Raw genomic sequence first — 25,909 nt, 5'->3', positions numbered from 1 at the left:
TTTTTATCCTAACTACCTTTATTCGTTGGTAAAAAATAAAATGAAATCACCATTTACACTTGCCATTTACATTCAACACCACAAGACACTGGTAAATAAAAACCAAGTGTATTCCTTGAAAAACTGTTCCTGAAATATTTGTGGTTGACCTATAGATCACAACTGTAAAGAGATGAGAGCTGAAAAAGTTTATCAATCATTTTACTCTGTGTATATTTTGTACTTCACTATTAATTGTCTTTTCAGTGTATGGAATTACAAGTGGCATCTTGGGTTCACAATAGAGGTGATATACCCTTATTCTGTTACTGTAAATATAAAAGATACTTAAGTGACACATAAGAAAAGGTGCTAGCAATAATGAGAGACACTACCAACTTTACCGGTATATACAAATATAAAAATTCTGTGAATAAAAATTTCATAAACAAATTCTAATATAAAGAAGGAAACTGCAATTTCAAAACTCTTCTACCTTGCATATAACTTTGTTTTCCGTGACATCTTGATACAAAAACAAAATGAGTTCACTTAAAGGTGAGAGATATGACTTTTTTCATGGCATTTATTGTCAAGCTTGTACAACCAAGCACAGTGTCTTTATAATGATACAGCCACCTTTCATATACCATTAAAGAAGGAAACCCAAAGAGCATCATTCCTACTGTGTCACGAAAGGAATTGTGATTCAGCAATAGGCATTCAGTTAATCTCAACATCTTTAAATTCATGTGATGCCTTGGTAATGTGTCCTGTGTACCATTCACTATTGTAATTGAAAGCTACATGCTGCCCAACTTGCAGCTGTTTTACAAAGCTTTTTCATGAACTTCCATTTGCATCTGTTAGAAATCTCTTCATTAGAAACGTGTTGGTAGCAGTAACTAGAAATGCGTGGTATGATCATGTTCATGGAACTCTCTTCACTGTACTGTAACTGTGTTTTAAGAGAACTTCATATGATTTGATCTGTGAAGAAAAGAACATCTTAATGCATTAGCACATCAGCACAACCATTTTAACAATGTAATTGAGTTCCTTATACGGAAATATACAATTCAACTTGCAGTCAACGGATTCAAGTTATATCACTTGCTCTACCTTCGTGGAGCACTGTCAGAGTAGCATCTACTAGTGGCATGACAGAGGACATGGTATGTGTAGGAAGAAAAGTTAAAGAGAGTAGTGATGTAATTGCTACTCTGGAACACAGAAGTGGTCAAAAGATGTTACCTGAAATTGTGAAACAAGATGTAATGACATTTTACAAAAATGATAATTTTTCAATACTTCGTGCAAGGAAGAAAAGATTGTTTCTGCCATGTTAAATAACTGGCAGGTCCACATGAAGAAAAGTCTTATTTTAGTTAACCTGGAAGAGTTGTACACAAAATACAAGATGTTAACATGTTCTTTGTTTCTTTGCCTTTAGGCCAAATTGTGTGAAAGTTTTTCAACAAACACTTACAATACAATAATGACAGTTTCGGAAGATTGTCAAATCCTGTATTTCCAGTCATTGCTACTGACGCCTTTCTAATGAAGATACTTCAGACATACATAAATGGGAGCACTGTTGCTGTGAACGCTCATGAATATGCTTTGTGGGAACAGCTGTAAGTCAGGCAGAATTCAGCTTTCAAATACGATGAAATCTGTACGTGGGACACATTTCCCAGGCATCACATGAATTTAAAGATGTTGAGATTAACTGAATGCCTATTGCTGAATTAAAATTCCTTTCATGACCCAATAGGAATGATGCTGTTTGGATTCTCTGCTCCAATATGTAAGGTGGACGTCTCATCATTATAAAGACACAGTGTGTAGTTGTGTAAATTAGACAATAAAGACCATGAAAAAACCGTATCTCTCACCTTTAAGTGAACTCATTTTGTTTTTGTTTCAAGAGTCAAGGAAAACAAAGTAATATGCAAGATGGAAGAGTTTTGAAAATGCTTTATATTTGAATTTGTTTTTGAAACTGTTCTTCGCAGAATTTTTATGTCTGTATATACTGGTATGTATTTAAAAAGTGTTAATGTCTCTCATTATTGCTAACACCTTTTATTATGTTTCACTGTAGTATCTTTTTAATTTACAGTGAGAGAATAAGGCTATATCACCTCATTTGTGAACCCAAGATGTTACTTGTAATTCCTTAAACTGGAAAGACAGTTAACAGTGAAATACAACATACACACCGAGAAAAATAATTACAACATACACACCGAGAAAAATAATTGATAAACTTTTTCAGCTCCCATCTCTTTACAGGACTATCACAAATATTTGAGGAACTGTTTTTCAAGGCACATGGCGTTTATTTACCAGTGCTCTATAGTGTTGAATGTGGATGGCATGGGTATGTGGCATTTTCGTTTTATTCTTTGTCGATGAATGGTTTTAATTTTTAAAACTTATAAATATTCAGCATGTAGCCATATTTACAAATTAATTTGTGATGGGAAATGACTCATTCCACATCTTTGATTAGATTCTTCTCATTGGTCTGGAACAAGTCAGAAAGCATAACATTAAAACACTCAAACATCTGAATGAAATACTCACTTTCCTAATCATTTATCAGGAGATTGCCAAAATATGTGAATATATTACAGTAAATTGGAACTGCTATTATCTACAGAATTAAGACACTGTCAGACCGAAACACAGTTATGAACTTTTAATAAATTTATTATACACACGATACCTAGTCTTGACTGTTGTAACCAAACGCTGTCAAAACTGAAATCTATGTACTGAGCTGTCGATTGACTACACAGTGAAACCTCTAAAATCTCTACTTTACGTTTTTGTGTGGTCTACACAAAAAAAAATAAAAAATAAATAAATAAATAAAAATAAAAAATAAAAATAAAAAAAAATAATTAAAAAAATGCAATATTGAGGAAAACACAACATACGAGGGCTATCCACAAAGTACATTACGTTTTGGAATTAAAAATAAATAAAGTATTGGAATTTTTTTTTATTGTATACAGATGAAAGCCACACTTAAATACTACTTTTCTACATAGTTGCCATTTAAATTAAGGCACTTATTGTAGCAATGGACGAGCTTGGAAATTACTTCGTTGTAAAATTCGGCCGCCTGCGCCTTCAACCACGTGGTTACCTCTTCTTTTGGGACAGAAAAGGTGTGATTTTTGTGGATTTCCTGGAAAGAGGCACTACAATAAACACTCAAAGGTATTGCCAAACTCTGCACAACCTCAGAAGAGCAATACAAAACAAGCGCAGGGGAAAGTTGGGCTCAAAGATCTTGCTGATTCACGACAACGCCCGGGCCCACATGCCACTCGTGAAGTTCTCGAATCTTTTAAGTGGGAGTTGTTTCCTCATCCGCCGTACAGTCCCGACCTGGCACCGAGCGACTTCCACTTATTCCCAGCAATGAAGAAGTGGTTGGCAATGCAGCGTTTTGATGACAACGCACAGCTTCAAGAAGAGGTAACCACGTGGTTGAAGGCGCAGGCGGCCGAATTTTACGACGAAGGAATTTCTAAGCTCGTCCATCGCTACGATAAGTGCCTTAATTTAAATGGCAACTATGTAGAAAAGTAGTATTTAAGTGTGGCTATCATCTGTATATAATAAAAAAAATTTCCAATACTTTATTTATTTTTAATTCCAAAACGTAATGTACTTTGTGGATAGCCCTCGTATTTTAAAGACTTTCTTGTTCAAAACTGACCTGACACAGTTGTAACAACTACATACACTCCTCGTGTATATACTTTGCACTGCACACACCACACACTGTAGATCATAAAATTGGCAGCAGTGGTAGAGGGTATGAAGCGAAACTGTAGCACCTGGAAATTTCTTTCAAATTTATATTTTACACATTGTACAAAAATTCACTGAGCTGAGTGTTAATAAGCTTGTAACGTCAGTTACAGAAGTAAAGTCATTTCTTCACATCTCTGTTTCTCTCATTTAGCATAAAATAACACTTTAATGATGGTGAGTACATGAAGTGCAGACCACAAGAAAAGCATTAAACAGTAACAGCAATGATGACAGAGTATGTCATCAAGCAGATGTCCGCATTTATGCTTGTCACTTAACCATTTAGCTGCTGTGATGTTTTTAGTTAATTCAAGATGTTCATCAATTTTTGCTTTTTTTGTGGGTGAGAACAAAGGATTATCTCTCAAAAACGTGTCTCTTGAACATAAAATTTGTGGTCATAGTATGTTGGAAAACAGCTCGATTACCTTGTGACCACATATCAATTTCAGTTTTTTTACGAGTTTTTACTTGCTGTTACGCATCTGTGATTTTTTAAAAATTGATGAAGTTCATTACCACAAATTAAAGTATAAACATTGTCTTGTACATTTAATGTCCTTCACTTGGACAGATTTTATACAAAGTGTTGGAGGAGGATTGTGATTTTTAATCATATATGCCAATTGCATGTGTGAGTGTGGGGGGGGGATTTAAAATTTTCCAGAATTCTGCATTTTCCTCAATTTTGCATTTTTTTAGTGTAGACCACACAAAAATGTAAAGTAGAGGTTTTACTGTGTTGTGAATCAATAGCTCAGTACATAGATTTCAGTTTGGACAGCATTTGGTTACAACAGTCAAGATTAGGTATCTTGTGTATGATAAATTTATCAAAAGTTCATAACTGTGTTTCAGTCTGACAGTTTATTAATTCTGTAGATAATAGCACTTCAAATTTACCGTAATATGTTCACATATTTTGACAATCTCCTGACAAATAATTAGGGAAGTGAGTATTTCATTCAGATGTTTGAGTTTTTAAATGTTATGCTTTCTGACTTGTTCCAGACCAATGAGAATAATCTCATTTTTGGGTCTATGAAACGAAAACAGAATCTAATCTAATCGAAGACGTGGAATGAGTCATTTCCCATCACAAATTAATTTGTAAATATGGCTACATGCTGAATATTTATAAGTTTTAAAAAATAAACAGTTGTGAGTTAGTAATTCCTACCCACCACCTTCTACACATTATAACAACAGGAATCCTTCTACGGAATAAGAGGAGTTGTCAAGGGGAATTTTTTTTTAGTTTGTTTTCTAATTTACTTTGCTGTCTGCCAGACATTTTATACCACTGAGTATGTGATCAAAAATTGTTGTTGCAGCATTGTGGGGCCCTTTTTATGCTAAAAGACAACACTAATGTGTGGCAGTGAATGTTATTTTTTCTTTTTGGTATTGTTATTATTCCTGTCATTGTTCTTCAGAACTGCAGTCATTTAGTTAAACAAACTTCATGAGGGAATAAGTATGTTGTTATTGCTGTTGTGGGCTTCAGTCCAAAGACTGTTTTGATGCAGCTCTCCATGCTACTCTAGCCTGTGCAAGCCTCTTCATTTCCGAATAACTACTATACCTACATCCTTCTGTATCAGCTTAGTGTATTCATCTCTTGGCCTCCCTCTATGATTTTTACTGTCCACACCTCCCTCCAATATGAAATTGGTGATCCCTTCATGCGTCAAGAGTGTGTCCTACCAACTGATCCCTTCGTCTGGTCAAGTTGTGCCACAGATTCCTATTCTCTCCAATTCTATTAAGTACTTCCTCATTAGTATTGTGATCTGCCCATCTAATCTTCAGCATTCTTCTGTAGCACCACATTTCGAAAGCTTCTATTCTCTTCTTGTACAAATAAGTTATCATCCATGTTTCACTTCCATACATGGGTACACTCCATACAAATATTTTCAGAAAAGACTTCCTGAGAGTTAAATCTATACTTGATGTTAAAAAATTTCGCTTCTTCAGAAATGTTTTCCTTGCCACTGCAAGTCTACATTTTATATCCTCCCTACTTCGACAGTCGTCGGCTATTTTGCTTCCCAAATAGCAAAACTCATTTACTACTTTAATTGTCTCATTTGCTAATCTAATTCCCTCAGCATCACCTGATTTATTTTGACTACATTCCATTATCCTCATTTTGCTTTTGTTGATGTTCATCTTATATCCTCATTTCAAGACACTGTCCATTCCGTTCAGCTGCTCTTCCAGGCCCTTTGCTGTCTCTCACAGAACTACAATGTCATAGGCAAACTTCAAAGTGTTTATTTCTTCTCCATGGCTTTTAATTCCTATTCCGAATTTTTCTTTTGTTTCCTTTACTCTTTCAAAATACAGATAGAATAACATCAGGGATAGACTACAACCCTGTCTCATTCACTTCTCAACCACTGCTTCCCTTTCATGTCCCTCAACGACCATCTGGTTTCTGTACAAATCGTAAATAGTCTTCGGCTCCCTGTGTTTCACCCCTACCGTCTTCAGAATTTGAAAGAGAGTATTCCAGTCAACATTGTCAAAAGTGTTCTCTAAGTTTACAAATGCTGGAGATGTAGGTTTGCCTTTCGTTAACCTATCTTTTAAGATAAGTTATAGGGTCAGTATTGCCTCACGTGGTCCAACATTTCTATGGAAACGAAACTGATCTTCCTTGAGGTCAGCTTCTCCCAGTTTTTCCATTCGTCTATAAAGAATTAGTGCTAGTCTTTTGTAACCGTAACTTGTGAAACTGATGGCTCGGTAATTTCCACACCAATCGACACCTGCTTTCTTTGGGACTGGAATTATTAATATTCTTCTTGAAGTGTGAGGGTATCGTCTGTCTCATTTATCTTGTTTACCAGGTGGAAGAGTTTTGTCATGGCTGGGTCAATCAGTAGTTCTAATGGAATGTTGTCTATTCGTGGGGCCTTGTTTTGACTCAGGTCTTTCAGTGCTCTGTCAAACTCTTCACACAGTATCATATCTCCCATTTCATCTTCATCTACATCCTCTTCCATTTCCAAAATATTGCCCTTACGTACATTGCCCTTGTATAGACCATCTGTATACTCCTTCACCTTTCTGCTTTCCCTTCTTTGCTTGGTACTGGTTTTCCTTCACAGCTCTTGATATTCGTACAGGTGGTTCTCTTTTCTGCAAAGGTCTCTTCAATTTCTGTAGGCAGTATCCATCTTACACCTAATGATACATGCTTCTACCCCCGTGTATTTGTCCTCTATCCATCCCCACTTAGACATTTTGTATTTCTTGTCGATCTCATTTTTGAGATGTTTGTATTACTTTTTGCCTGCTTCATTTACTGCATTTTTATATTTTCTCCTATCATATACAATTTTCTGTCATGGTTCTTAAGCCAAGTGTTACTATGATTAAGTTATGCTCTGTGCAAAATTCTTTTAGGCTGCTTCCTCTATCATTCCTTACCCTCAGTCCATATTCACCAACTACTTTCCCTTCTCTTCCTTTTCTTACTGTCGAGTTCCAGTCCCCGATGACTGAAATTTTCGCCTCCCTCAACTATCTGAATAATTTCTTTTATTGCATAATACATTTCTTCAAGCTCTTAATCATCTGTGCAGCTAGTTGGCATATAAACTTGTACTACTGTGGTAAGCATGGGCTTTGTGTCTGTCTTGGCTACAACAATGCATTCACTATGCTGTTCATAGTAGCTTATCAGTGTTCCTATTTTTTATTCATTATTAAATCTACTTCTGCATTAGCTTATTTTTTGATTTTGTAATTATAACCCTGTATTCACCTGACCAGAAACCTTGTTCCTTGTGCCACATAACTTCACCAACTCCCACTATATCTGACTTTAGCCTGTCCGTTTCCATTTTTAAATTTTCTGACGTACCTGCCCAATTAAGGGATCTGACATTCCATGCACTGATCCATAAAATGCCAGTTTTGTTTCTGCTGATAAAAACGTCCTCCCGAGTAGTCCCCACATGGAGATCCAAATGAGGGACTATTTTACCTCTGGAATATTTTACCCAAGAGGACAACAATTACAGCTGTAGTTTCCCCTTGCTTTCAGCCATTCCCAGTACCAGTACACCAAGGCCGTTCTGGTTGGTGTTACAAGGCCAGATCAGTCATTCAACTGTTGTCCTTGCAGCTACTGAAAGGCTGCTGCACCTCTTCAGGAGCCACACGTTTGTCTGGCCTCTCAACAGATATTCCTCCGTTGTGGTTGCACCTATGGTACAGCTATGGCATGCAAGCCTCTTCACCAATGGCAGGGTTCATGGTTCTTGGGGGTAAGGGAATAAATATACTTTGAAGAAATTGTCAGAATGCTCAGTTCCTTAAAGAGAAGTCTACATGGTACCCTCAGCTACACACTGTGTGGTGGCGTGCAGAGTATGTATGTAGATGTTGATTCTTACAAAACATTTTTGGGCAATGGAGACTCCTTTTCCTTAAAGATTGGTTTCCATGTGATATTGTTGGCTGACAATATGCAAGATATGTGAAGATAATGACTTGTCTCTACCAAGATTTGCAATGATTCTAAGTGCAAATGTGGCTGACCTAAGTAATTAAGCAGTTTAAAAATGTGCCTTTTCCAGTTCAATTTCTCATCACTATGGACATTTAAAATTTTTGAAATAAGTGGTGTAGCACCTCTAGATGTGCAGAACTGAGTATTTTGTGTCCTTTTAAAACTGAGAGTAAGAACATTCGCAGAAAAACCAGTCATTAACACTTTTAAGAACTTTTGTTTACCATTTCTTCTGCTGCTCTGTCTATGCTTGTTTATAACACTAGTGTCATCCACAAAAATAACCAATTCTGTTTATTGTATATTAGATGGGATGTCATTTACATGTATGAATAACAATGGGGGACCTAAGATTAAGCCTTTGGAACCCGAAACGATTTCTCCTCATTCAGAAGAATCACCCCTGATTGTGTTGGTTGAATTACTAAAATATGACATTATCAATTGGTTACCTTTACCATCAGTTCCATAGTGCCTCAGTTTAGCCAGGAAAATATTGTGTGTCTCACAATCAAGAACCTTAGAAAGGTCACAGAAAATACCAACCAGGGGGTATTTTGTTATATAATGCTTATAAAATTTGGTGCGCGGATGTGTAAATGGCATTGTCAGAAGAGCAAACATCAATTTACTGAGGATATTATTATTGCTTAGGTGGTATTCTAGAATACATAACCTCTGAAAAATTTTCGAAAATTTTCTCAGTGGTGAAACAGGTTGGTAGTTATTGGCATCTCTCCATATCAAATAGAGTAGTAGTTCCTAACCTGGGTAATTACCTGAGGGGTAAAAATAAAACAGTTTGATTGTGTTTGTCACAGAGTTAAATTATTTTAAAAAATACTGATATTACAATTTTTTAAGACTCTAACACTGATTATATAAGTTACAATAATAATTTTTCTCAGTTACCAGGATTAACGCGTGTCATGATGTGTCAGAGGTTACAGCTTGTGAAACAAGGAAGAACTTCTTCACATACTCCACTGACTACACACATGCTTTGTGTTTGTATCATCCATCTGTGATAGTAAAAGTGAGACAGATGTGTATCAAATGCCAAATTCCCATGAAAATGCCTTCTCTACCTTGTAGATAGCTCCTACAATGGAACAAAAATTTTTCGTCACTCACTTTGACACAGAGAAATAAACTAAGTGACAGCACAACACAACAATAACTACACAATGGCTGCTACAGTGCTGTACACAGTATTATTATTATTATTATTATTATTATTATTATTATTAAGCAGCAGTGGTCCGACACAAGGCATTGGCAGAAGTCTTTTGATTTCTGCCAGTTAAGAAGTAAGGAATCAAGCAACATGTGATTTATAAACGATAAGTGCAGTGCACGCATTTTAGCCTGGGTGATTTTAAATGGGGGCTCAAGGTACAGGTGAAGCTAGTACCACTCAGGGAATATGGTGCAGGTAAAACTTTGTTTTGTAACAAGAGTCTTCCCTCCCTGTGCATTGTTAGCTTTTATTTATGAGGATGAGTTGAAAAATAAAATAAAAGAACTAAATAGTCTTGGAGCAAGACTTGTGCAATGTGCACTGACTGCATATTTAAAAGGTTGTTAGAAATATGCAACAGCAGTTGGCTCATCGATTCATTAGTTTGTCTTTTAAAACACATTAAAAAACTAAGTAGCATTTATTTTTTATTATCATAAAAATAAATGTTCAAAGAATTTTTTTCTGATTATGGAGATTAGATAGCTGCTAATGTTGGTATTAGTGGAGGGAGAGTGGGTTATGGGTAGGGGATACTGGTTGTACTTAGGGGTAATGGCTAAAGAAAGGTCGGGAACCCATTTTATAGAGGTATTTAACAGTGGCATAGTTCAATCTATCCAGAAATATACCATGGATTACACCATCAAATCCAGATGAGCTTTTATTTTTAAGTGACTATATGATTATCTTAATTTCAGAGGGAGAAGTTGTTGATACATTCATACGACTGAATTGTATGAGAGTTACTTTTTCAACATATTAACATGATTTTTCTCTTGAACTGTTTGTCTCTATACTTTCTACTTAGAAATTATTATTAAAAACGTTTGCTACCTGTCACCTAAGGGGACCTAAAGGGGACCTTTCATTTAATTCAATAGTAATGTTACTCTGTTCTTTGGCCAGTTGTCTCTTGTTTTACCACATTCCTAATAGCCTTTAGTCTGTTGTCGGAATTATGGATTTCTGACATTACATGCAAGTTCCTTAAAAAAAAAAACACCTTTAGCAATTTGAGTATTTCTTTGTAGTGTCCCAACTACTGCAGAATTTATACTTGTTCTTGTTTAGAGAGACGTTTACCTTTTCTGTTCAAGATACCTTTAATTCTCCAAATGATCCATGGTTTTTTTTACATGGCTGTGTGATGTCTGATTAGCTTATGCGGAAAGCTATTTTCAAATAATGATATGAATTTATCATGTAATAGATCATATTTTATGCCAGTAGTTGGTTCATTATAAATTTCATCCCAGGTCATCTCTTGTGAACTATTCTTAAAAAACATTTGTCTGTAGTCACTTTTACTGTGTGCTGACAACTAGTTACAAATGCCTAGTATCAATTATCAAATTTCAAATCCTGCTTGAAGCTATTGCTTCCTCAGTGATTTTACAAAGATCGATTGCTTCATCACTATTTAAAACTTGATAGCGTAATAGATGTTTACCATTCACAACTGGCTGTCAATAAATTGTAAGCTGCAAGTGAGACTGTTTGCCTTTAAGAAAATGACTATTTGACAAATTCCCCATTATTAACATTAAAAAAAAATCCATCCCATTTCCATTAAATTCATGAGCTATATTTTTGTCAAGTTGTTCCATAAAATTTCATAATATATTTGTTTTATGTTAACTGATTTTACTTCTGTTTATTGCATTTTGCTGTTTAAATGTCTTCAATGCAAAGGAATGTGTCCTATTACATCGTTCTGTTTCTGTTTGTTCATTTTGCACTGTTTCTTGATCACTTTTCTCATTTCCTGTTTGCACTGGATTCTAAAATAAATACAAGGACCAACTAATAAAATTTCATGCTATCATCATCATCATTATTATTATTATTATTATTATTATTATTTATATTATTTATTTATTTATATATTTATTTGTAAATTGTGCAGCCGTTGTTGTTGATTGTGGTAGTAATATTAAGCTGCATTCATTAGTTATTAGACCAATTTATAAGGTTCTCCTTCTTAAACTTGAATATTATGTATAATTTTTCTTCCTATTTATTAAAAAAAGGGACAAGCAAACCATAGCTCATTGTTAATCATAGCAGGGAGTGACAGATGTTTTTCTGATATTATTGTCTGTGACATGCTGTAGGATTTCAGTGAAATTGTTATTCAAACTATTAAATTATTGCAGAGTTTGTAAGAAATATCATTGAAGTTAAAAATCATTATCTTATTTTAAAGTATAGCATATTCAGAATTTTTTCCAGATCATGCACACTAATTTGCTATTTTTGTTTATTTTCATTCCCAGATGAAGTGTTCCGTCTGTTTCAAAAGCAATTACAAAAGCTTAGACAAGGATGTAGCTATGATTCACTGGATGAAGCTGACGAGTTCAGCATAGCAGAGGAAGTAAAAAATAAAATTGCAAGTAGTCATGGAGAGAGAGAAGCAAATCGTTTCTCTGGTATTTACCGGCATCTTCGAGGATGTGTAAGTAACGGTTCATAATATGTCACTTTTGTGATTCATTTCCCCTAACTGTTCCCAGACCTGAGAATTGATGTACAATCCTTATTTCTACATTTCAGAATTTGAATTATACCAATCTGTTTATTTTGGTTCTTCCAATTTTTTTAAAAGTATGCATATTTTCATTTCCCCATTTTTCTTGCTCCATGTTGCTGTGACCACATGACAATAAAAGTAAGAAAATAAATTTGCAACATTAGCTACTCATCACACTTCCAACTGATGCAGTATAGTTGAAACATAATGTATGCAGTGAAATTGATATAAAGAGGAAGCAGAACTTTGATAATTTTCTTCTCTGTGCTGATATTGATTGGCTAAATTTAAAAATTTTATTCTTAATTTAGGGAAACTAGAAAACACCAAAAGATTAAGCCAGAGTAATCACTTGCTCTTATCACCAACTTTAGTTATTGAGTCACAACAAAAATGTTCAAGTGGATTTGTGTGAATGGTGGGATGATGTAATTTTTATAGTTTTCTTCAACTAAGAGAAGCACATAATTTACAAAGTTTCCCAGACAAATAGAAAAGAACTATATCCATTGCCAGTACTTGGCAGACATGCAATGCTGATAAGTAACATTATTTTGAGCACTCGTGCAGGAACCAGGAAAAAAGAAATGGCTGCTTTTCTGACCTAAGAACTCTTACCTTTGAGAAAAGTTATTTATTGACAGTTGCTATTTGTTTGGTAAACCTTGACTTCTCGGAGAAATTTATTTTACCTAGAAAAATCAAGTAGGCGTAAGTTACAGAGATAATATATTATTTTGTTACAAACGCCTTGTGAGATACTAGTTCAGAGAACAATGTGTTGTAGATTCTTCACATTGGGAAGAAGTAGTAGTGCATTGAGTAGTCATAGTGTCCATTGCTTGGCTCCAACTGCCTTTAGTGTCCTCACGAGTCTTGGGAGTCTCCATTTTTGTGTCCAGGTACATTTAACTTTGGTTGATTGCTGTTAGTGCCAGGTGTAAGGAACTAGTACTTTGATTATGTGTTTGTTGAGAAGCAACCACCTTTTTGTTTCAACACATCTTTGTAAAATGTTATTTGTAATTGTTGCTGATTATTTCCAATTCCAGTCTCATACAGTATATTCAAAGGAGTATCAACATGAAAAACTTTATATTCTGATTATCCTGGTGTGCACATGGTTGCAGAATTCCAGTGACACACAAAGGACAGTTCTGTACACGTAACAAGGAGTAGTGTGAAAATACATCTAGAGTTTACCAGCACTCCACAAATATATGCTTAACTCATGTTTCTCAATTTTTTGTCACTTGATGTGAAACTGTTCTAAGTATTTCAGCATAAAAGTCCATTTGGTTTCTACACATTGCCCCGACCATAATTTTGGTAAATGTTATGGAATAATTTGTGAAGCTTGAAAGAAATGTTCAAAACAATGACATTTATTCACGGTAAGAGTAAAGTTTGTTTACTTAGGTTTCAGAACTCAGAAGAAACTGAAACTGGAGAAACCAAGGTGACAGAATTCAATCAGTTTGAAGGGAAGTTTAAAGCAACCCATCAAGAACTGATCTAAAAACTATACATACAATTTTTGGTTACTTGTTGACAAAAGCTGCAGGTTGTCTTGCTCTCAGTTTGATTGAAGCTAATTCTGATTTCAGTAAGAACTGATTCAATAAGCCTCTTCCAATTTTCGTGGAAAAGAATTGACTTTGCGCTTCCATAGCCGATGTTGGAATGTGTGAATTCCTTGAACTTAACTGCGTGCTTATGAATAATTGATTCATTGAGAAACACACAGTTAACAAGATCTAGTTTGAATTTCATCAGTGGGAATCCTGTTTTATTTTATTTTTTTAATAACACTGCTAAAGGATTTGTAACCTAAATATTGTTTTTCGGACAGTAATAAAATATACCAGTGTCGTATACAGGGTGAAGACATGAAAAAAAAGCTATAATTCCAATTTGTTTTCTCGGAGGGGTATATCTACTGATACCACCCCCGAGCTACCACCCCACACCATGCCTGGGTGGCGGGAGACAACTTCGAAATCTTTAGCGGGAACCCTTGTTTTTTTATTGCAAATCACAGTTCTACAGCAAAATCTACATACATTTTGTCTGAAATATTTTCTTTATTTCACCACAGATGGGAGGAAAAGAAATGGATTCACAATCGTAATTTACAACATGCTACTCAGTGACCCCTGAATACCTAATGGCACGTGGAACCCCAACACCATGCTGTGAAGCTATTCATAACTTCTAATTGGAAAGCCCATTTGCAATGTTTTACTTCTTCGGCATATCAAAGAGGGGACTACTTGACGTGCACTGTGGCTGTGTAATGAACTAAGGCATATCATAACTGCAACTGGAGCTCACACTTCGTAAAGCGTGCAGACATAGGACAGATGGCGGCTCTAAACGTTACTATACTTGTGCAGTGTTTATTGCCTGCACACCTACCTGTGATTTGGAGAGCAGACGTGCAAGTGGATGATGAATTTTGCAAACACAGAAGAAATAATTGAAATTATCCTGATTTACGGAGAATGTAGGAGAAATGTTGAGGCTGCTATTGCCTTGTATGCCAAGCGTTTCCCTGGGAAAGTTCACTCTTGCTCATTCTTTTACAAGGTTGTGAATGCCTTTATATTAGAAGCTAAATCAGAAGTGCCCCACAATCCACGGATAAGAACCCGGCAATTACACTGTAGATAGTATTGTCACAATACTGCATCATCATAGGTATCATCCATACCATGTGACACTGCATCAAGAACTTCGTGGCTTCGAATTCCATAACCAGATAGTATTTTGTGAATGGGCACATCAACAAACACAAATGACGCCCATGTTCTTTGCCAAGGTACTATTTTCCAATGAGTCTACATTCACAAACCACAATAGTGTTAACCAGCATAAAATGCATTACTGGAATGTAGACAATCCTCACTGGTTATGGCAAGCTGACCATTGGCATCCATGATCAGTTAAAATAAGGTGTGGCATCATGAGGAACAAACTCATTGGTCTGGATTTCATTGACAGTACATTGAATGGATGCAAATATAGAAAACATTTGGAACAGAAACTACTGGTAATACTGTTGGATGTTCTACTTCACGTTTGACAAAATATGTGGTTTCAGCATGGCGGTTGCCCAGTGCATTATGAAATTGAAGCATGGGAGGTATTTGACCATGTTTACACTAGTTGGTGGATCGGCAGAGGTGATCCTATTAATTGACCTGCTAGGTCGCCAGATTTGACATTGCTGGATTACTTACTATGGGATATTCACAAGATAAGGTCTAACAGCAAGCGCCAACAGGCCGTGAAGACGTGGTTGACCACATCAGAAACTCCTGTGCTGACATTACTGCAGATAGGCTTCAGACCTTTGCACGGTCATTTAAAAAGTGGATCACTAAGTGTATTGAAGTTGGCGATACTACATTGTAACACTTACTCGATTTGGAAAAGGACAGCAGCGTTCATCTCGAGCCATGGCCACAGTGGCATGTCGAGCAGCCCGCTCTTCCATATGTTGGAGGAATACAACATTGTGAATGGGGTTTCCAATTAGAAGGAGGTGGGGTGGGGTCCCATGTGCCATTGGGCATTTGGGGGCCATTGACTAGCTTGTTGTAAATTACAATTGATTACCAATTTCTGTTCCTCCAATTACAGCATCATCTGTGGTGAAATGAAGAAAATACTTCAGAATAAATGTATGTAGATTTTGCCGTAGAACCGTAATTTGCAATAAAAAAAATGAGAGTTCCCATTGGAGATTTCAAAGTTGCCATGTGGGCACAGGATGGGAGTGGTGGGTCGAGTGTGCTATCATTGGATGTTCCCCTCAGAGACAAACAAATTGGAATTATAACATTTTTTCATATGATGATGTGTAGTTTTTGAGATATTTCAATGTCTTCAGTTAAAATGAACATCCTGTATATCTTGTTTCTGTCTGTTAGTTGGCCTTTTAATTTGCAATGTTGAGTGATAGTACAGGAAATCTTGGGCATACACACAATGAAAATTCAAGGAATTTTAGTGTTTCTGTTTGGAAGAACACAAAAATCGAAGGGAACTATTTCAATGGAATAAAATTACAGTCAGTAAGCAGATCCTATGTATGATTCATATAGTGTTAGAAGAGTTATTGCTGTGTATTGCATGGAATCACTGAGTTTACTCACAATTGGCATTTATGGTAAATCACAAGTTTTTAAGTCATTTTGTGAGAAGTGAAGACACTACTAGTATTGTGAATACAAACACCCAAAGCTGTGTCTCTGAAAATTTCAGTGTAGCACCATATATTTTTTATAGAGAGAATACCTTCAGAGAAATAGACTAAAGCTCTTTTGGTACATTTTCATTGTGGGAACAAGATTAAAGGTGATATCATTAGTTCGACAGCTAATAAGAGGCAATATGAACTCAATACATGATAAAAGTTAAAAGATGTTGTTGAAATGTAAAGCTTTGACTTTGTGGTTTCCTTTTGTACAATGTTTGTGTAATATTAATTTTAGGAATTGGGAGACGAAACTCCACTGAAGCATATGTTAATACTTTTAGTTCTGGGCAATTAAGGTGTAGTTCATCTGGCAGATAGTATGCTTTTTCGTAGTTTTCTGAATTTTGTCTAGCAGGTTCAGCTGGGCAGAATATAAGCCAGTTTATAGCATTTGAAAAGGGGGTTCTTTTTTCTACAAATCCCTGTGAAGAAACCTAGTTACGTCAATGATTTTTTTTCCTTACACGGAAATGAAAATGCTAAATCTACTGAGCAAGAACCAGCTTGTCTTGCCACCTTTTTTATTAAGGAAACTACAGTAAACCACCAACAGTATCACAGTTTTCAAAACCAAAAATCAATAAGGATCCCTTGTGCGGATCAAGCAAATAACAACTAATTCCTATAATCTGAGTTCTCTCCCGACTCTATACCCATACAACTGTTCCACATTGATGTCGGCTGTTAGCAGCTGGTAGATAGCCTAACACGACAGAAGCGACGTCTCACAATTGTTGCAGAAGAGAGGATGGTTGTGGTTGCACACCGCTGGACCAGCCGATCTTCTCCACATTCGGCAAGTCGATAACTGCCTGCTGAATGGCTGGGTGCTGGATTATCTAGACCTGGGCGGAAGGATATTTCTGGGTCTATTTGCAAACACTTGATTACCAGGAAATAATTTGTTGATTGTTGCACCTCCTTCTGCTGCTGGTTGATGCCCTCTGATGGACGTTGGCTCTACCTACATGTTTGTTGTCAACTGTGGTAATTGTTTGCAAACGCTCTTGCGTCGGCCAGACTTCGCAACAGAGTCAGCAACCCACATCGGTGGTTTCTCTGCAGAGTTGCCACTGCAGTAGATGTCTGTGGTGACTGAGGCAGTCCTCCATCCCACCCCTCCCAGGGGAGAGGCAAAGGCACATCTCAATGTCGGTTCCAGGTTCTGCTGGTGGAACGGGACCACAGGTGGTGGCGGAGGTGCCGGTGGCGGGGAGGGGGTCTCATCGACATCCATAGGTGAGGACTCGCCCATGGAGACTCTGCGAAAGCCTTTAGCGACGGCTGCAATGACAGCAGCTGTGGCGGCGGCAGCTGCAAAGGGACGTCCCATGAGCCTCCAGCCTCCCGGAAGACCCCAGACCGAAGGCACGGCACCAGAGACAATGCCAGTGCTGGGCTCTGCCCACGACAGTGCCATGGCTGGTTGAAGTTCTTCCAACAGAGGGAACCATCGTTGAGGACGACGGTCGCCGTGGTGCGGCAGAGAAGTGTGGAGATTTTGGTGGAAACCCAGCGAGGTCAACCCTTGGGAAACACCAGTGCCCAGACTGGATCTTGCGGAGAGAATCGCAGCCACGGTGAGACAGGAGCAACCGGACGAGGGGACGCAGGGAACAGGAGCGACAAGGGCGTCCAATGAGGGCATCCGTGTGGCTTCTCCGCCAGAGAGGACCCTTCAGGACCAGAAGAACAATAAGTAGATGGGAAGAGGTAATGCTGACACAGTTTGGCCGTCTGCAATTTAAACATGCAAACAATCCTTTCAGCCAAAGCATTGGATGTGTTATGGAATGGCACCGTATGGAGTAACTGAATGCCCAACATAGCATAGAAGGAAGTAAACTCTGCCGATGTCAGCTGCGGACCACTGTCCATCACAATTGTCTCCGATAGACCCTTGATGGTGAAAATATGAGGGAGGTCTTGAATGGTGCGAGCGGCGGTCATCGAGGACATGTGTGCGACATACAGAAAACCATTGGTGGCATCCACCAAAATGAGCCAGTAGGCCCCTAGGATTGGACCTGCAAAATCCAGATGGAGCGAGGACCATGGGGCAAGGGCCGGAGGCCACGGAAGCAGGCATCATGGTGGCGCCGACTTCTGACGCTGGCTGGAGGTGCAGGAACCCACCATGTGGGTGATGTAACCTTTCATTCCCCGCCAATAGACATGTTGGTGGGCGAGGCGCGCTTTGTCAGGACAATACCCCAGTGCTTGACATTTAGGAGAATGAAGACCCTCTGAAGGAGGGGGGACAGTATCACAACATGCCAACGATCATTGTTGCCTAAGAGAACAACAACCCCGTAGCGGACCACAAAGTTGTTCCGATGAGTCCAGAAGCCCCAACCTGTAGGTTGAATACTGACGATCGGAGGGCCACCCAAGTTGAACGTGGTGCAAAATCGTCCAGAGAACTGGGTCCAAGGGCATGTGCCGTATGATGAGCCGGGCGTCCATTGGCAATGCAGCAATGGTGGAAGAATCCTCGGCATCCAGATGAAAACAAGCAACCGGATCAGCACTGACGCCAGAATCCGCCTCTACGTGAAGTCGAAAAAGATTGGCGTTGGCATGGAGGCCTGTGGCCCGGTAATGGATGTCGTAGGTGTACCCTGCAAGGAACAATGCCCAGCACTGCAGGCAGCGAGGTTATCGGGGTAGGGATGGCGGATGTGGTGCCAAACATGGAACCAAGGGCTTGCAAAGGCTTGTGGTCCACGTAGAGCGTGAACCGGCAATCGTAGATGAAGTTGTGGAACTTCTTGAATCGAAAGACGAAGGCTAAGGCCTCCTTTCCAATGTGGCTATAGCTGTGCTGTGCATGTGATAGGGTTTTTGAGGCGAAAGCTCTGGGCGTTCGACACCAACAACAATATGAGACAACACAGCCCGCATCCCATAATCCGACTCATCAGTGGCCAAAATAAGAGGCTTAGTGGGGTCATATGGGACGAGGCACGGTAGAGTGAGAAGGGCAGATTTGAGACACTGGAAAGCCCGATCACATTCCGGCGGCCAGGTCCAGGGAACATTTTTGTGAAGCAGGTGATGCAGAGGCTCCGCCAGATCTGCAGCACGTGGGATGAAACACCAATAATAGTTGAGTTGACCCAAGTCGGATTTGAGCTGTGATACGTTTGCCAGAACTGCTGAATGGCCTCTAGGTATTGCGACTTTGGGCTAATGCCCATGGTGTCCAAGACATGGCCGAGAAAGGTCACTTGTGGCACCGAAAATGGACATTTGGCCCTATTGCCCCGCAACCCCACAGCCTGCAGAACCTCGAAAAGTTGCCAAAGATTCTGAGCCAAGTCCGGGGCCGAGATTACTGTGACTTAAGATGTCTAAGTAATTGGCAGTGCTGGGGACCTCCTTAGTCACAGACTCCACAAAGTGTTGAAAGATGGCTGGAGTGCTGGAAATCCAAAATGGCATGCAGTTTTACCAGAAGAGCTCCAAGGTAGTACTGATGACAAGGATCTCCTGAGAGGGAGTGTCGACCAGCAGCTGGAGGTATGCTTCCCTATGAACAATCGTGGCGAAGATCTTCCCGTCCGCCAACTTGGACAGAATATCATCGACCTTCAGGATAGGGCAAGAGAGGATGACAGACTGGGCATTGACGGTGGACTTATTCACCACATACCTGGAGGGACCTGTTTGGTTTTTCGAGGATGACAGTGGGCGAAGCCCAGCAACTACATGGTGAACTGGTGTCAGAACGCCCGCCTCCTTTAGGTGACTCAGTTCCTTGTGGAGGCTGTCCTGCAGGGCGAAAGGCACTGGATGAGCCTTGTGAAACTTGCAAACTGCCAAGGGAAGTAGTTCTACATGTGCTTCGCAGCCGGACACACCCGTAGAAGAATTAGGGAAGACATTGGGGAAGGAATTGAAAAGCTCAGGTAAAAGAGCATCAGGGGACAGAGTTTGGACCGCCAGGGCCGAATCATGTATCTCAAGGCCAAGAGAATGAAAAAGTACCACACCTGTGCCAGGAACCACCCCTGCATATGGATAATGTCATTACTATAGCTCTTCAGTTGGGTTGGGAATGGGCGTAGCATTGAGGCATCCAAGCAGCAGTGTGTTGCCATCAATAATAGTAGCCGAGGACCCTGTGTCCAACCTGAAACTGTGAGGAGCTCCTTTGATCTGTACAGTTAGATCAATGGACCCCACTGCGTGAGGAAGCACCGTCTGGACAAAGGAGACACTCGGAAGCTGGTCAGAATCCTCCAAGACCAAGTCCAGAGGGTCGCAACGCTGGTGGTCCACCTCTAGTGACGAAGAGGAGCGACAAACGTTGGTCCAATGACCCTTCATCCTGCCAGCAGAACAGACCGCCCGCCGGAAATGACAACTACAGCACTGGTGCGTAACAAAGCAGTGACGAAAGGAGGGCAATCTCTGATGTTGCTAATAATGAGGCGAGTGTCACTAGGGTTTTACGTTTTTGTGTGATGTCTGGCCTTCTTCCCAAAATATTGGGATTGAAGTCCTAATGTGCTGTCCAGTGGTTTGGTCACCCATTATTTGTAAGTGGTCACTCAGCCACCGTTACTTATTTTTCCCTGTTTGTACTGCTATTTTATTTTTAGTTTTATCTCCTTGTTTTGATGTGCTGTGTCCAATCTTGCAATTTGAACAATACCACTTCTCTCACGATTCGGCTCTGAATTGAACTTTTGGGAACGGGCGCTGATAACCTCGCTGTTGTGCGCCCTACAACACTAATCATCATCATCATCATCATCATCATCATCATCTAAGCGCGATAACGCGTAACCTGGTCAGGAGGAGGAGGCGGCGGTGGTGGTGGGGCGGCGCCCGCTGCTGGCCATAGATGGGGTGGCTGTGCAGCAAAGACCTGTGGCGAGGCCTGGGGCACCACAGACAAACGGGAAGACTGTTCGTAGGGGTGAGTGACTGCCAAGACACCTGTCCAAGAAGGGATCCTTCAGCTTCAAAAACGTGTTCAAGAAGGGATCCTTCAACAGATCCGTTTTCAGGGCATTGTCAGGAGCGTGGACATGAATCATGGCGCGAACGAGGGCCGAACCATACGACAGCTTACACCCTGGGGTCGCACAAGAGAACCAGCAGTCCCAGGAGAGCCCTTCAAGGCAAGCGACCCATTCCTTTAAGACTGCGATGGACGCTTATGACAGCTGAAGAACTTGTGGCAAGCAGCTGCGACATGGACCTGCGCACCAAAATATTCCGCTAAGCAGGTGGTCAGCTGTTTGTAAGGGAGGGCATGAGGTTCTACCTCCGGATGCAACTGCTGCACTAAGTGATAAATGTCAGGAAAAAAATGCACAACACTGGCCGGTGTTGATTCCATGGGCAAGGAGATGTTGTTTCAAGTGAGCCGCATAATTACTCCACGGTTCAATAGACTTGTCAAATGGCGGCAATGCGGCAGGAGAGGCTGACGCCCTCCCCGCCACCAGAGGAACACTAGTCAAAGCCTGCAAACGCTGAATCAGTTCAGTCGTGTGTTGCATACAATCCAGTAGCTCAAGGACACAAGCCAGAATACCTTCAGCCATGCCAACAAATAACGGAGCAATGCAGGAATTCGAACAAACTCGTCGCCACTGCTAACTCTACGCAGCAATTTTTTTTATTAAGGAAACTACAGTAAACCACCACCAGTAACACACTCTTCAAAAGCAAAAAACAATTAAGGGTTCCCTTTGTGGATCAAGCAAATAACAACTAATTCCTATGACCTGGGTTCCCTTCAACTATATACTCGTACAACTGTTCCACGTCGAAGTCAGTTGTTAGCATCTGGTAGATAGCTTAACATGACGGAAGCAACGTCTCACAATCATTGCGGAGGAGAGGATGGTCGAAGTGGCACACGGCTGGACTGGCCGATTTTCTCCGCACTCGGCGAGTCGAGAACTGCCTTCTGAACAGCCAGGTGCCTTCATATCTAGCCCCACGATCAATTCAGTGATGAGTTCAACAAGATGTTTGCTAGTTGGCATTGACTTTTTATAGAAAACATACAAGTTTGCAGTCATTGTGATGAAAATGTGACAAAGAGCTTTCTTCCACCACTTCATTTGCTTCCTCTTACAACTGTAGTAGGCCATTAGCTGGTAACTGTGGTTGACAGTAAATCGTCTCATTTTTCCAGCTTCTGACCAATTAGAGCTTTAGCTACACCATTTCTATTTTTTAGTACTGCGTTGCAAGGCCATCTTCTTGTCTATATTCATTGTCCACGAATACAAGTGACAAGTGATGTCAACTGTGTTGTTTGTAGTAATAAAAGCATCACAGTGTGTTCTTAGGCCTAGGAGATGTACGAAAAATATTATTACAAATATTAGAATACATTTACAAACCTGAGAAGCGGTCAGCGTAAGTCCTATATCGCTTATCATTTTAGAGAATAATCGGTGTGGCGTAGGAACCACGTACGTCGCTTGTCTTCAAAGTTTTAAAAGAGGCAGTTTTACAATACCCACAATTTTGTATCCATATTTGTTTACCCATTTGTATTTGGTCTGCCTTGCCTGTTTTGAGCTTGTCATCATAAGTAAGCAATAAATAAATCCAATGAATCAAACAATGGAAAATCCATGATGAGTTGCAGAAGCATTATGAAAAGGGAAGGTGCTACTCACTGTATAGCGGAGGTGCTGAGTTGCAGATAGGCACAACAAAAAGACCGTCACAAATAAGCTTTCATCCAACAAGACAACAAATAGATTACAAGACAGTGGTGCGCGTGCGAGCACGCGCGTGCGCGCGCGCACACACGCGCACACACACACACACACACACACACACACACACACACACACACACACTCTCTCTCTCTCTCTCTCTCTCTCTCTCTCTCTCTCTCTCTCTCTCTCTCTCTCTCTCTCCTTCAACTGTCAGTAACTGCAGCCTTGTGTGTGTGCGTCGTTTATTTTTGACGAAGGCCTGGGCTGAAAGCTTGTTTGTGACAGTCTTTTTGTCGTGCCCATCTTCGACTCAGAATCTCACTATATGGTGGGTATCAACTTTCCTTTTCATAATAATATAAGTACAATGAATTATAGATCTGTGAGGTATAGCATGCATGGTGTGCTCCTGACAGTGGAAGAAGATGAACTAGATACAACTGGAGCTACATCTTTTATTTTTCACCTATATAGGCAATTGATAAAGGTCTCCCATTTGAATGTTCATTTACTACTACAAGTCAGAAAGACTTATAAATGAGACCATGGTTCAGTAACCTTGCCTTGGATTTCTGTAATTTGAACGAATCAGTGTATGTGTGGACATTGAGACTAGTTCCTTGTGCATTATTACTGCTATTTTTTTACAGTGCAGTGTGGGAGTATCCTGTGTGGTCCAGTCAGTCCGTACAGAATTACTGCAGTAGATAATGAATGGCTAAACTCTGTACATGTGTTGATGTCATGTACTGCTTATTCATATTAACCCCTTAACCTATAGCCATGCATGAGACTCATGGTACAGTATTCAGGGCAAATGTAATTATCACGAGGCTGACGACCTGTGGTACTTCGGTCAGGCAAAATGTAAACTTCATGTGCCTGGCCCATGGTATGACGGTCACAACTTGTGATGTGTCACACCACACAAGGCACTGGCCATTCCAAGCTTGTGATAGATTATTATTACCTCTTCCTGTCACCGTCAGTTACATATTACTCTTAATCACGTTCACACTTCGAAATATCTGTTATTGAATATTAGAGGTGTATCCCACAAAATGTTTTCAAAACATAAATGTGATGAGGACAGTGAGCGTTATATGTTGATACTCCTGCTACCGACAGTGACGGTAGTGACACCGTAAGTCCTGTATAATAAAAATGCAGGTGGTTAGCTATTGAAGATGACACTGCTGATGGAGATCAACTACCAGAGCCCTGGATTTGGAAGAAATGTGAAATAGTTCAAAAATCTGGAACTGTGAACTGACTTCTGGCATAAAAGAGACAACTTACATCAGGTAGGATTAAATAAGGAACTAGATACACTGAAGAGCCAAAATGTAGTGTGAGGAGGGCTATGCGACAGGCGTTCATTGAATTCGAAAGTAAAGTTCTATGTACTGACTTGGCAGAAAATCCCAAGAAATTTTGGTCTTATGTCAAAGCAGTAGGTGGATCCAAACAAAATGTCCAGACACTGTGACCAAAATGGTACTGAAACACAGGGTGACAGACTAAAGGCTGAAATACTAAATGTCTTTTTCCAAAGATGTTTCACAGAGGAAGACTGCACTGTAGTTCCTTCTCTAGATTGTCGCACAGAAGACAAAATGGTATATATCGAAATAGATGACAGAGGGATAGAAAAACAATTCAAATTGCTCAAAAGAGGAAAGGCCGCTGGACCTGATGGGATACCAGTTTGATTTTACACAGAGTACGCGAAGGAAATTACCCCCTTCTTGCAGCGGTGTACCATAGGTCTCTAGAAGAGTGTAACGTTCCAAAGCATTGGAAAAGGGCACAGATCATCCCCGTTTTCAAGAAGGGACGTCGGGCAGATGTGCAGAACTATAGACCTATATATCTTAACGTCATCAGTTGTAGAATTTTGGAACACGTATTATGTTTGAGTATAATGACTTTTCTGGAGACTAGATATCTACTCTGTAGGAATCAGAATGGGTTTCGAAAAAGACGATTGTGTGAAACCCAGTTCACGCTATTCGCCCAAGAGACTAGGAAGGCCATAGACACGGGTTCCCAGATAGATGCCGTGTTTCTTTACTTCTGCAAGGTGTTCAATACAGTTCCCCACAGTCATTTAGTGAACAAAGTAAGAGCATATGGACTATCAGACCAATTGTGTGATTGGATTGAAGAGTTCCTAGATAACAGAACACAGCATGTCATTCTCAATGGAGAGAAGTCTTCCGAAGTAAGAGTGATTTCAGGTGTGCCACAGGGGAGTGTCGTAGTTACTATTCACAATATACATAAATGACCTTGTGGATAATATTGGAAGTTCACTGAGGCTTTTTTCGGATGATGCTGTGGTATATCGAGAGGTTGTAACAATGGAAAATTGTACTGAAATGCAGGAGGATCTGCAACGAATTGACGCATGGTGCAGGGAATGGCAACTGAATCTCAATGTAGACAAGTGTAATGTGGTGCGAATACATAGAAAGAAAGATCCCTTATCATTTAGCTACAATATAGCAGGTCAGCAACTGGAAGCAATTGTTGTTGTTGTTGTTGTGGTCTTCAGTCTTGAGGCTGGTTTGATGCAGCTCTCCATGCTACTCTATCCTGTGCAAGCTTCTTCATCTCCCAGTACCCACTGCAGCCTACATCCTTCTGAATCTGCTTAGTGTATTCATCTCTTGGTCTCCCTCTACGATTTTTACCCTCCACACTGTCCTCCAATACTAAATTGGTGATCCCTCGATGTCTCGGAAAATGTCCTACCAACCGATCCCTTCTTCTAGTCAAGTTGTGCCACAAGCTCCTCCTCTCTCCAGTTCTATTCAATACCTCC

The 25,909-nt window shown here is 39.8% G+C and overlaps 1 protein-coding gene across 4 annotated transcripts in view; it reads left to right on the top strand.

The window, feature by feature from the left end:
- LOC126457669 (gamma-tubulin complex component 3-like) overlaps positions 1–25,909 on the top strand; it is a 304,002-nt gene that overhangs the window by 19,071 nt on the left and 259,022 nt on the right. For all 4 annotated transcript variants that reach the window (XM_050094169.1, XM_050094170.1, XM_050094166.1 and 1 more), the window contains exon 2: positions 11,864–12,045. In XM_050094169.1, the coding sequence (XP_049950126.1) occupies positions 11,864–12,045 (182 nt within the window). The remainder of the gene's footprint in view (positions 1–11,863; positions 12,046–25,909) is intronic.

The sequence above is a fragment of the Schistocerca serialis genome, chromosome 2 (assembly GCF_023864345.2).
Source record: "Schistocerca serialis cubense isolate TAMUIC-IGC-003099 chromosome 2, iqSchSeri2.2, whole genome shotgun sequence".
Taxonomy (NCBI): Eukaryota; Metazoa; Arthropoda; class Insecta; order Orthoptera; family Acrididae; genus Schistocerca; species Schistocerca serialis.
This window is presented reverse-complemented; position numbering and strand designations above follow the sequence as displayed.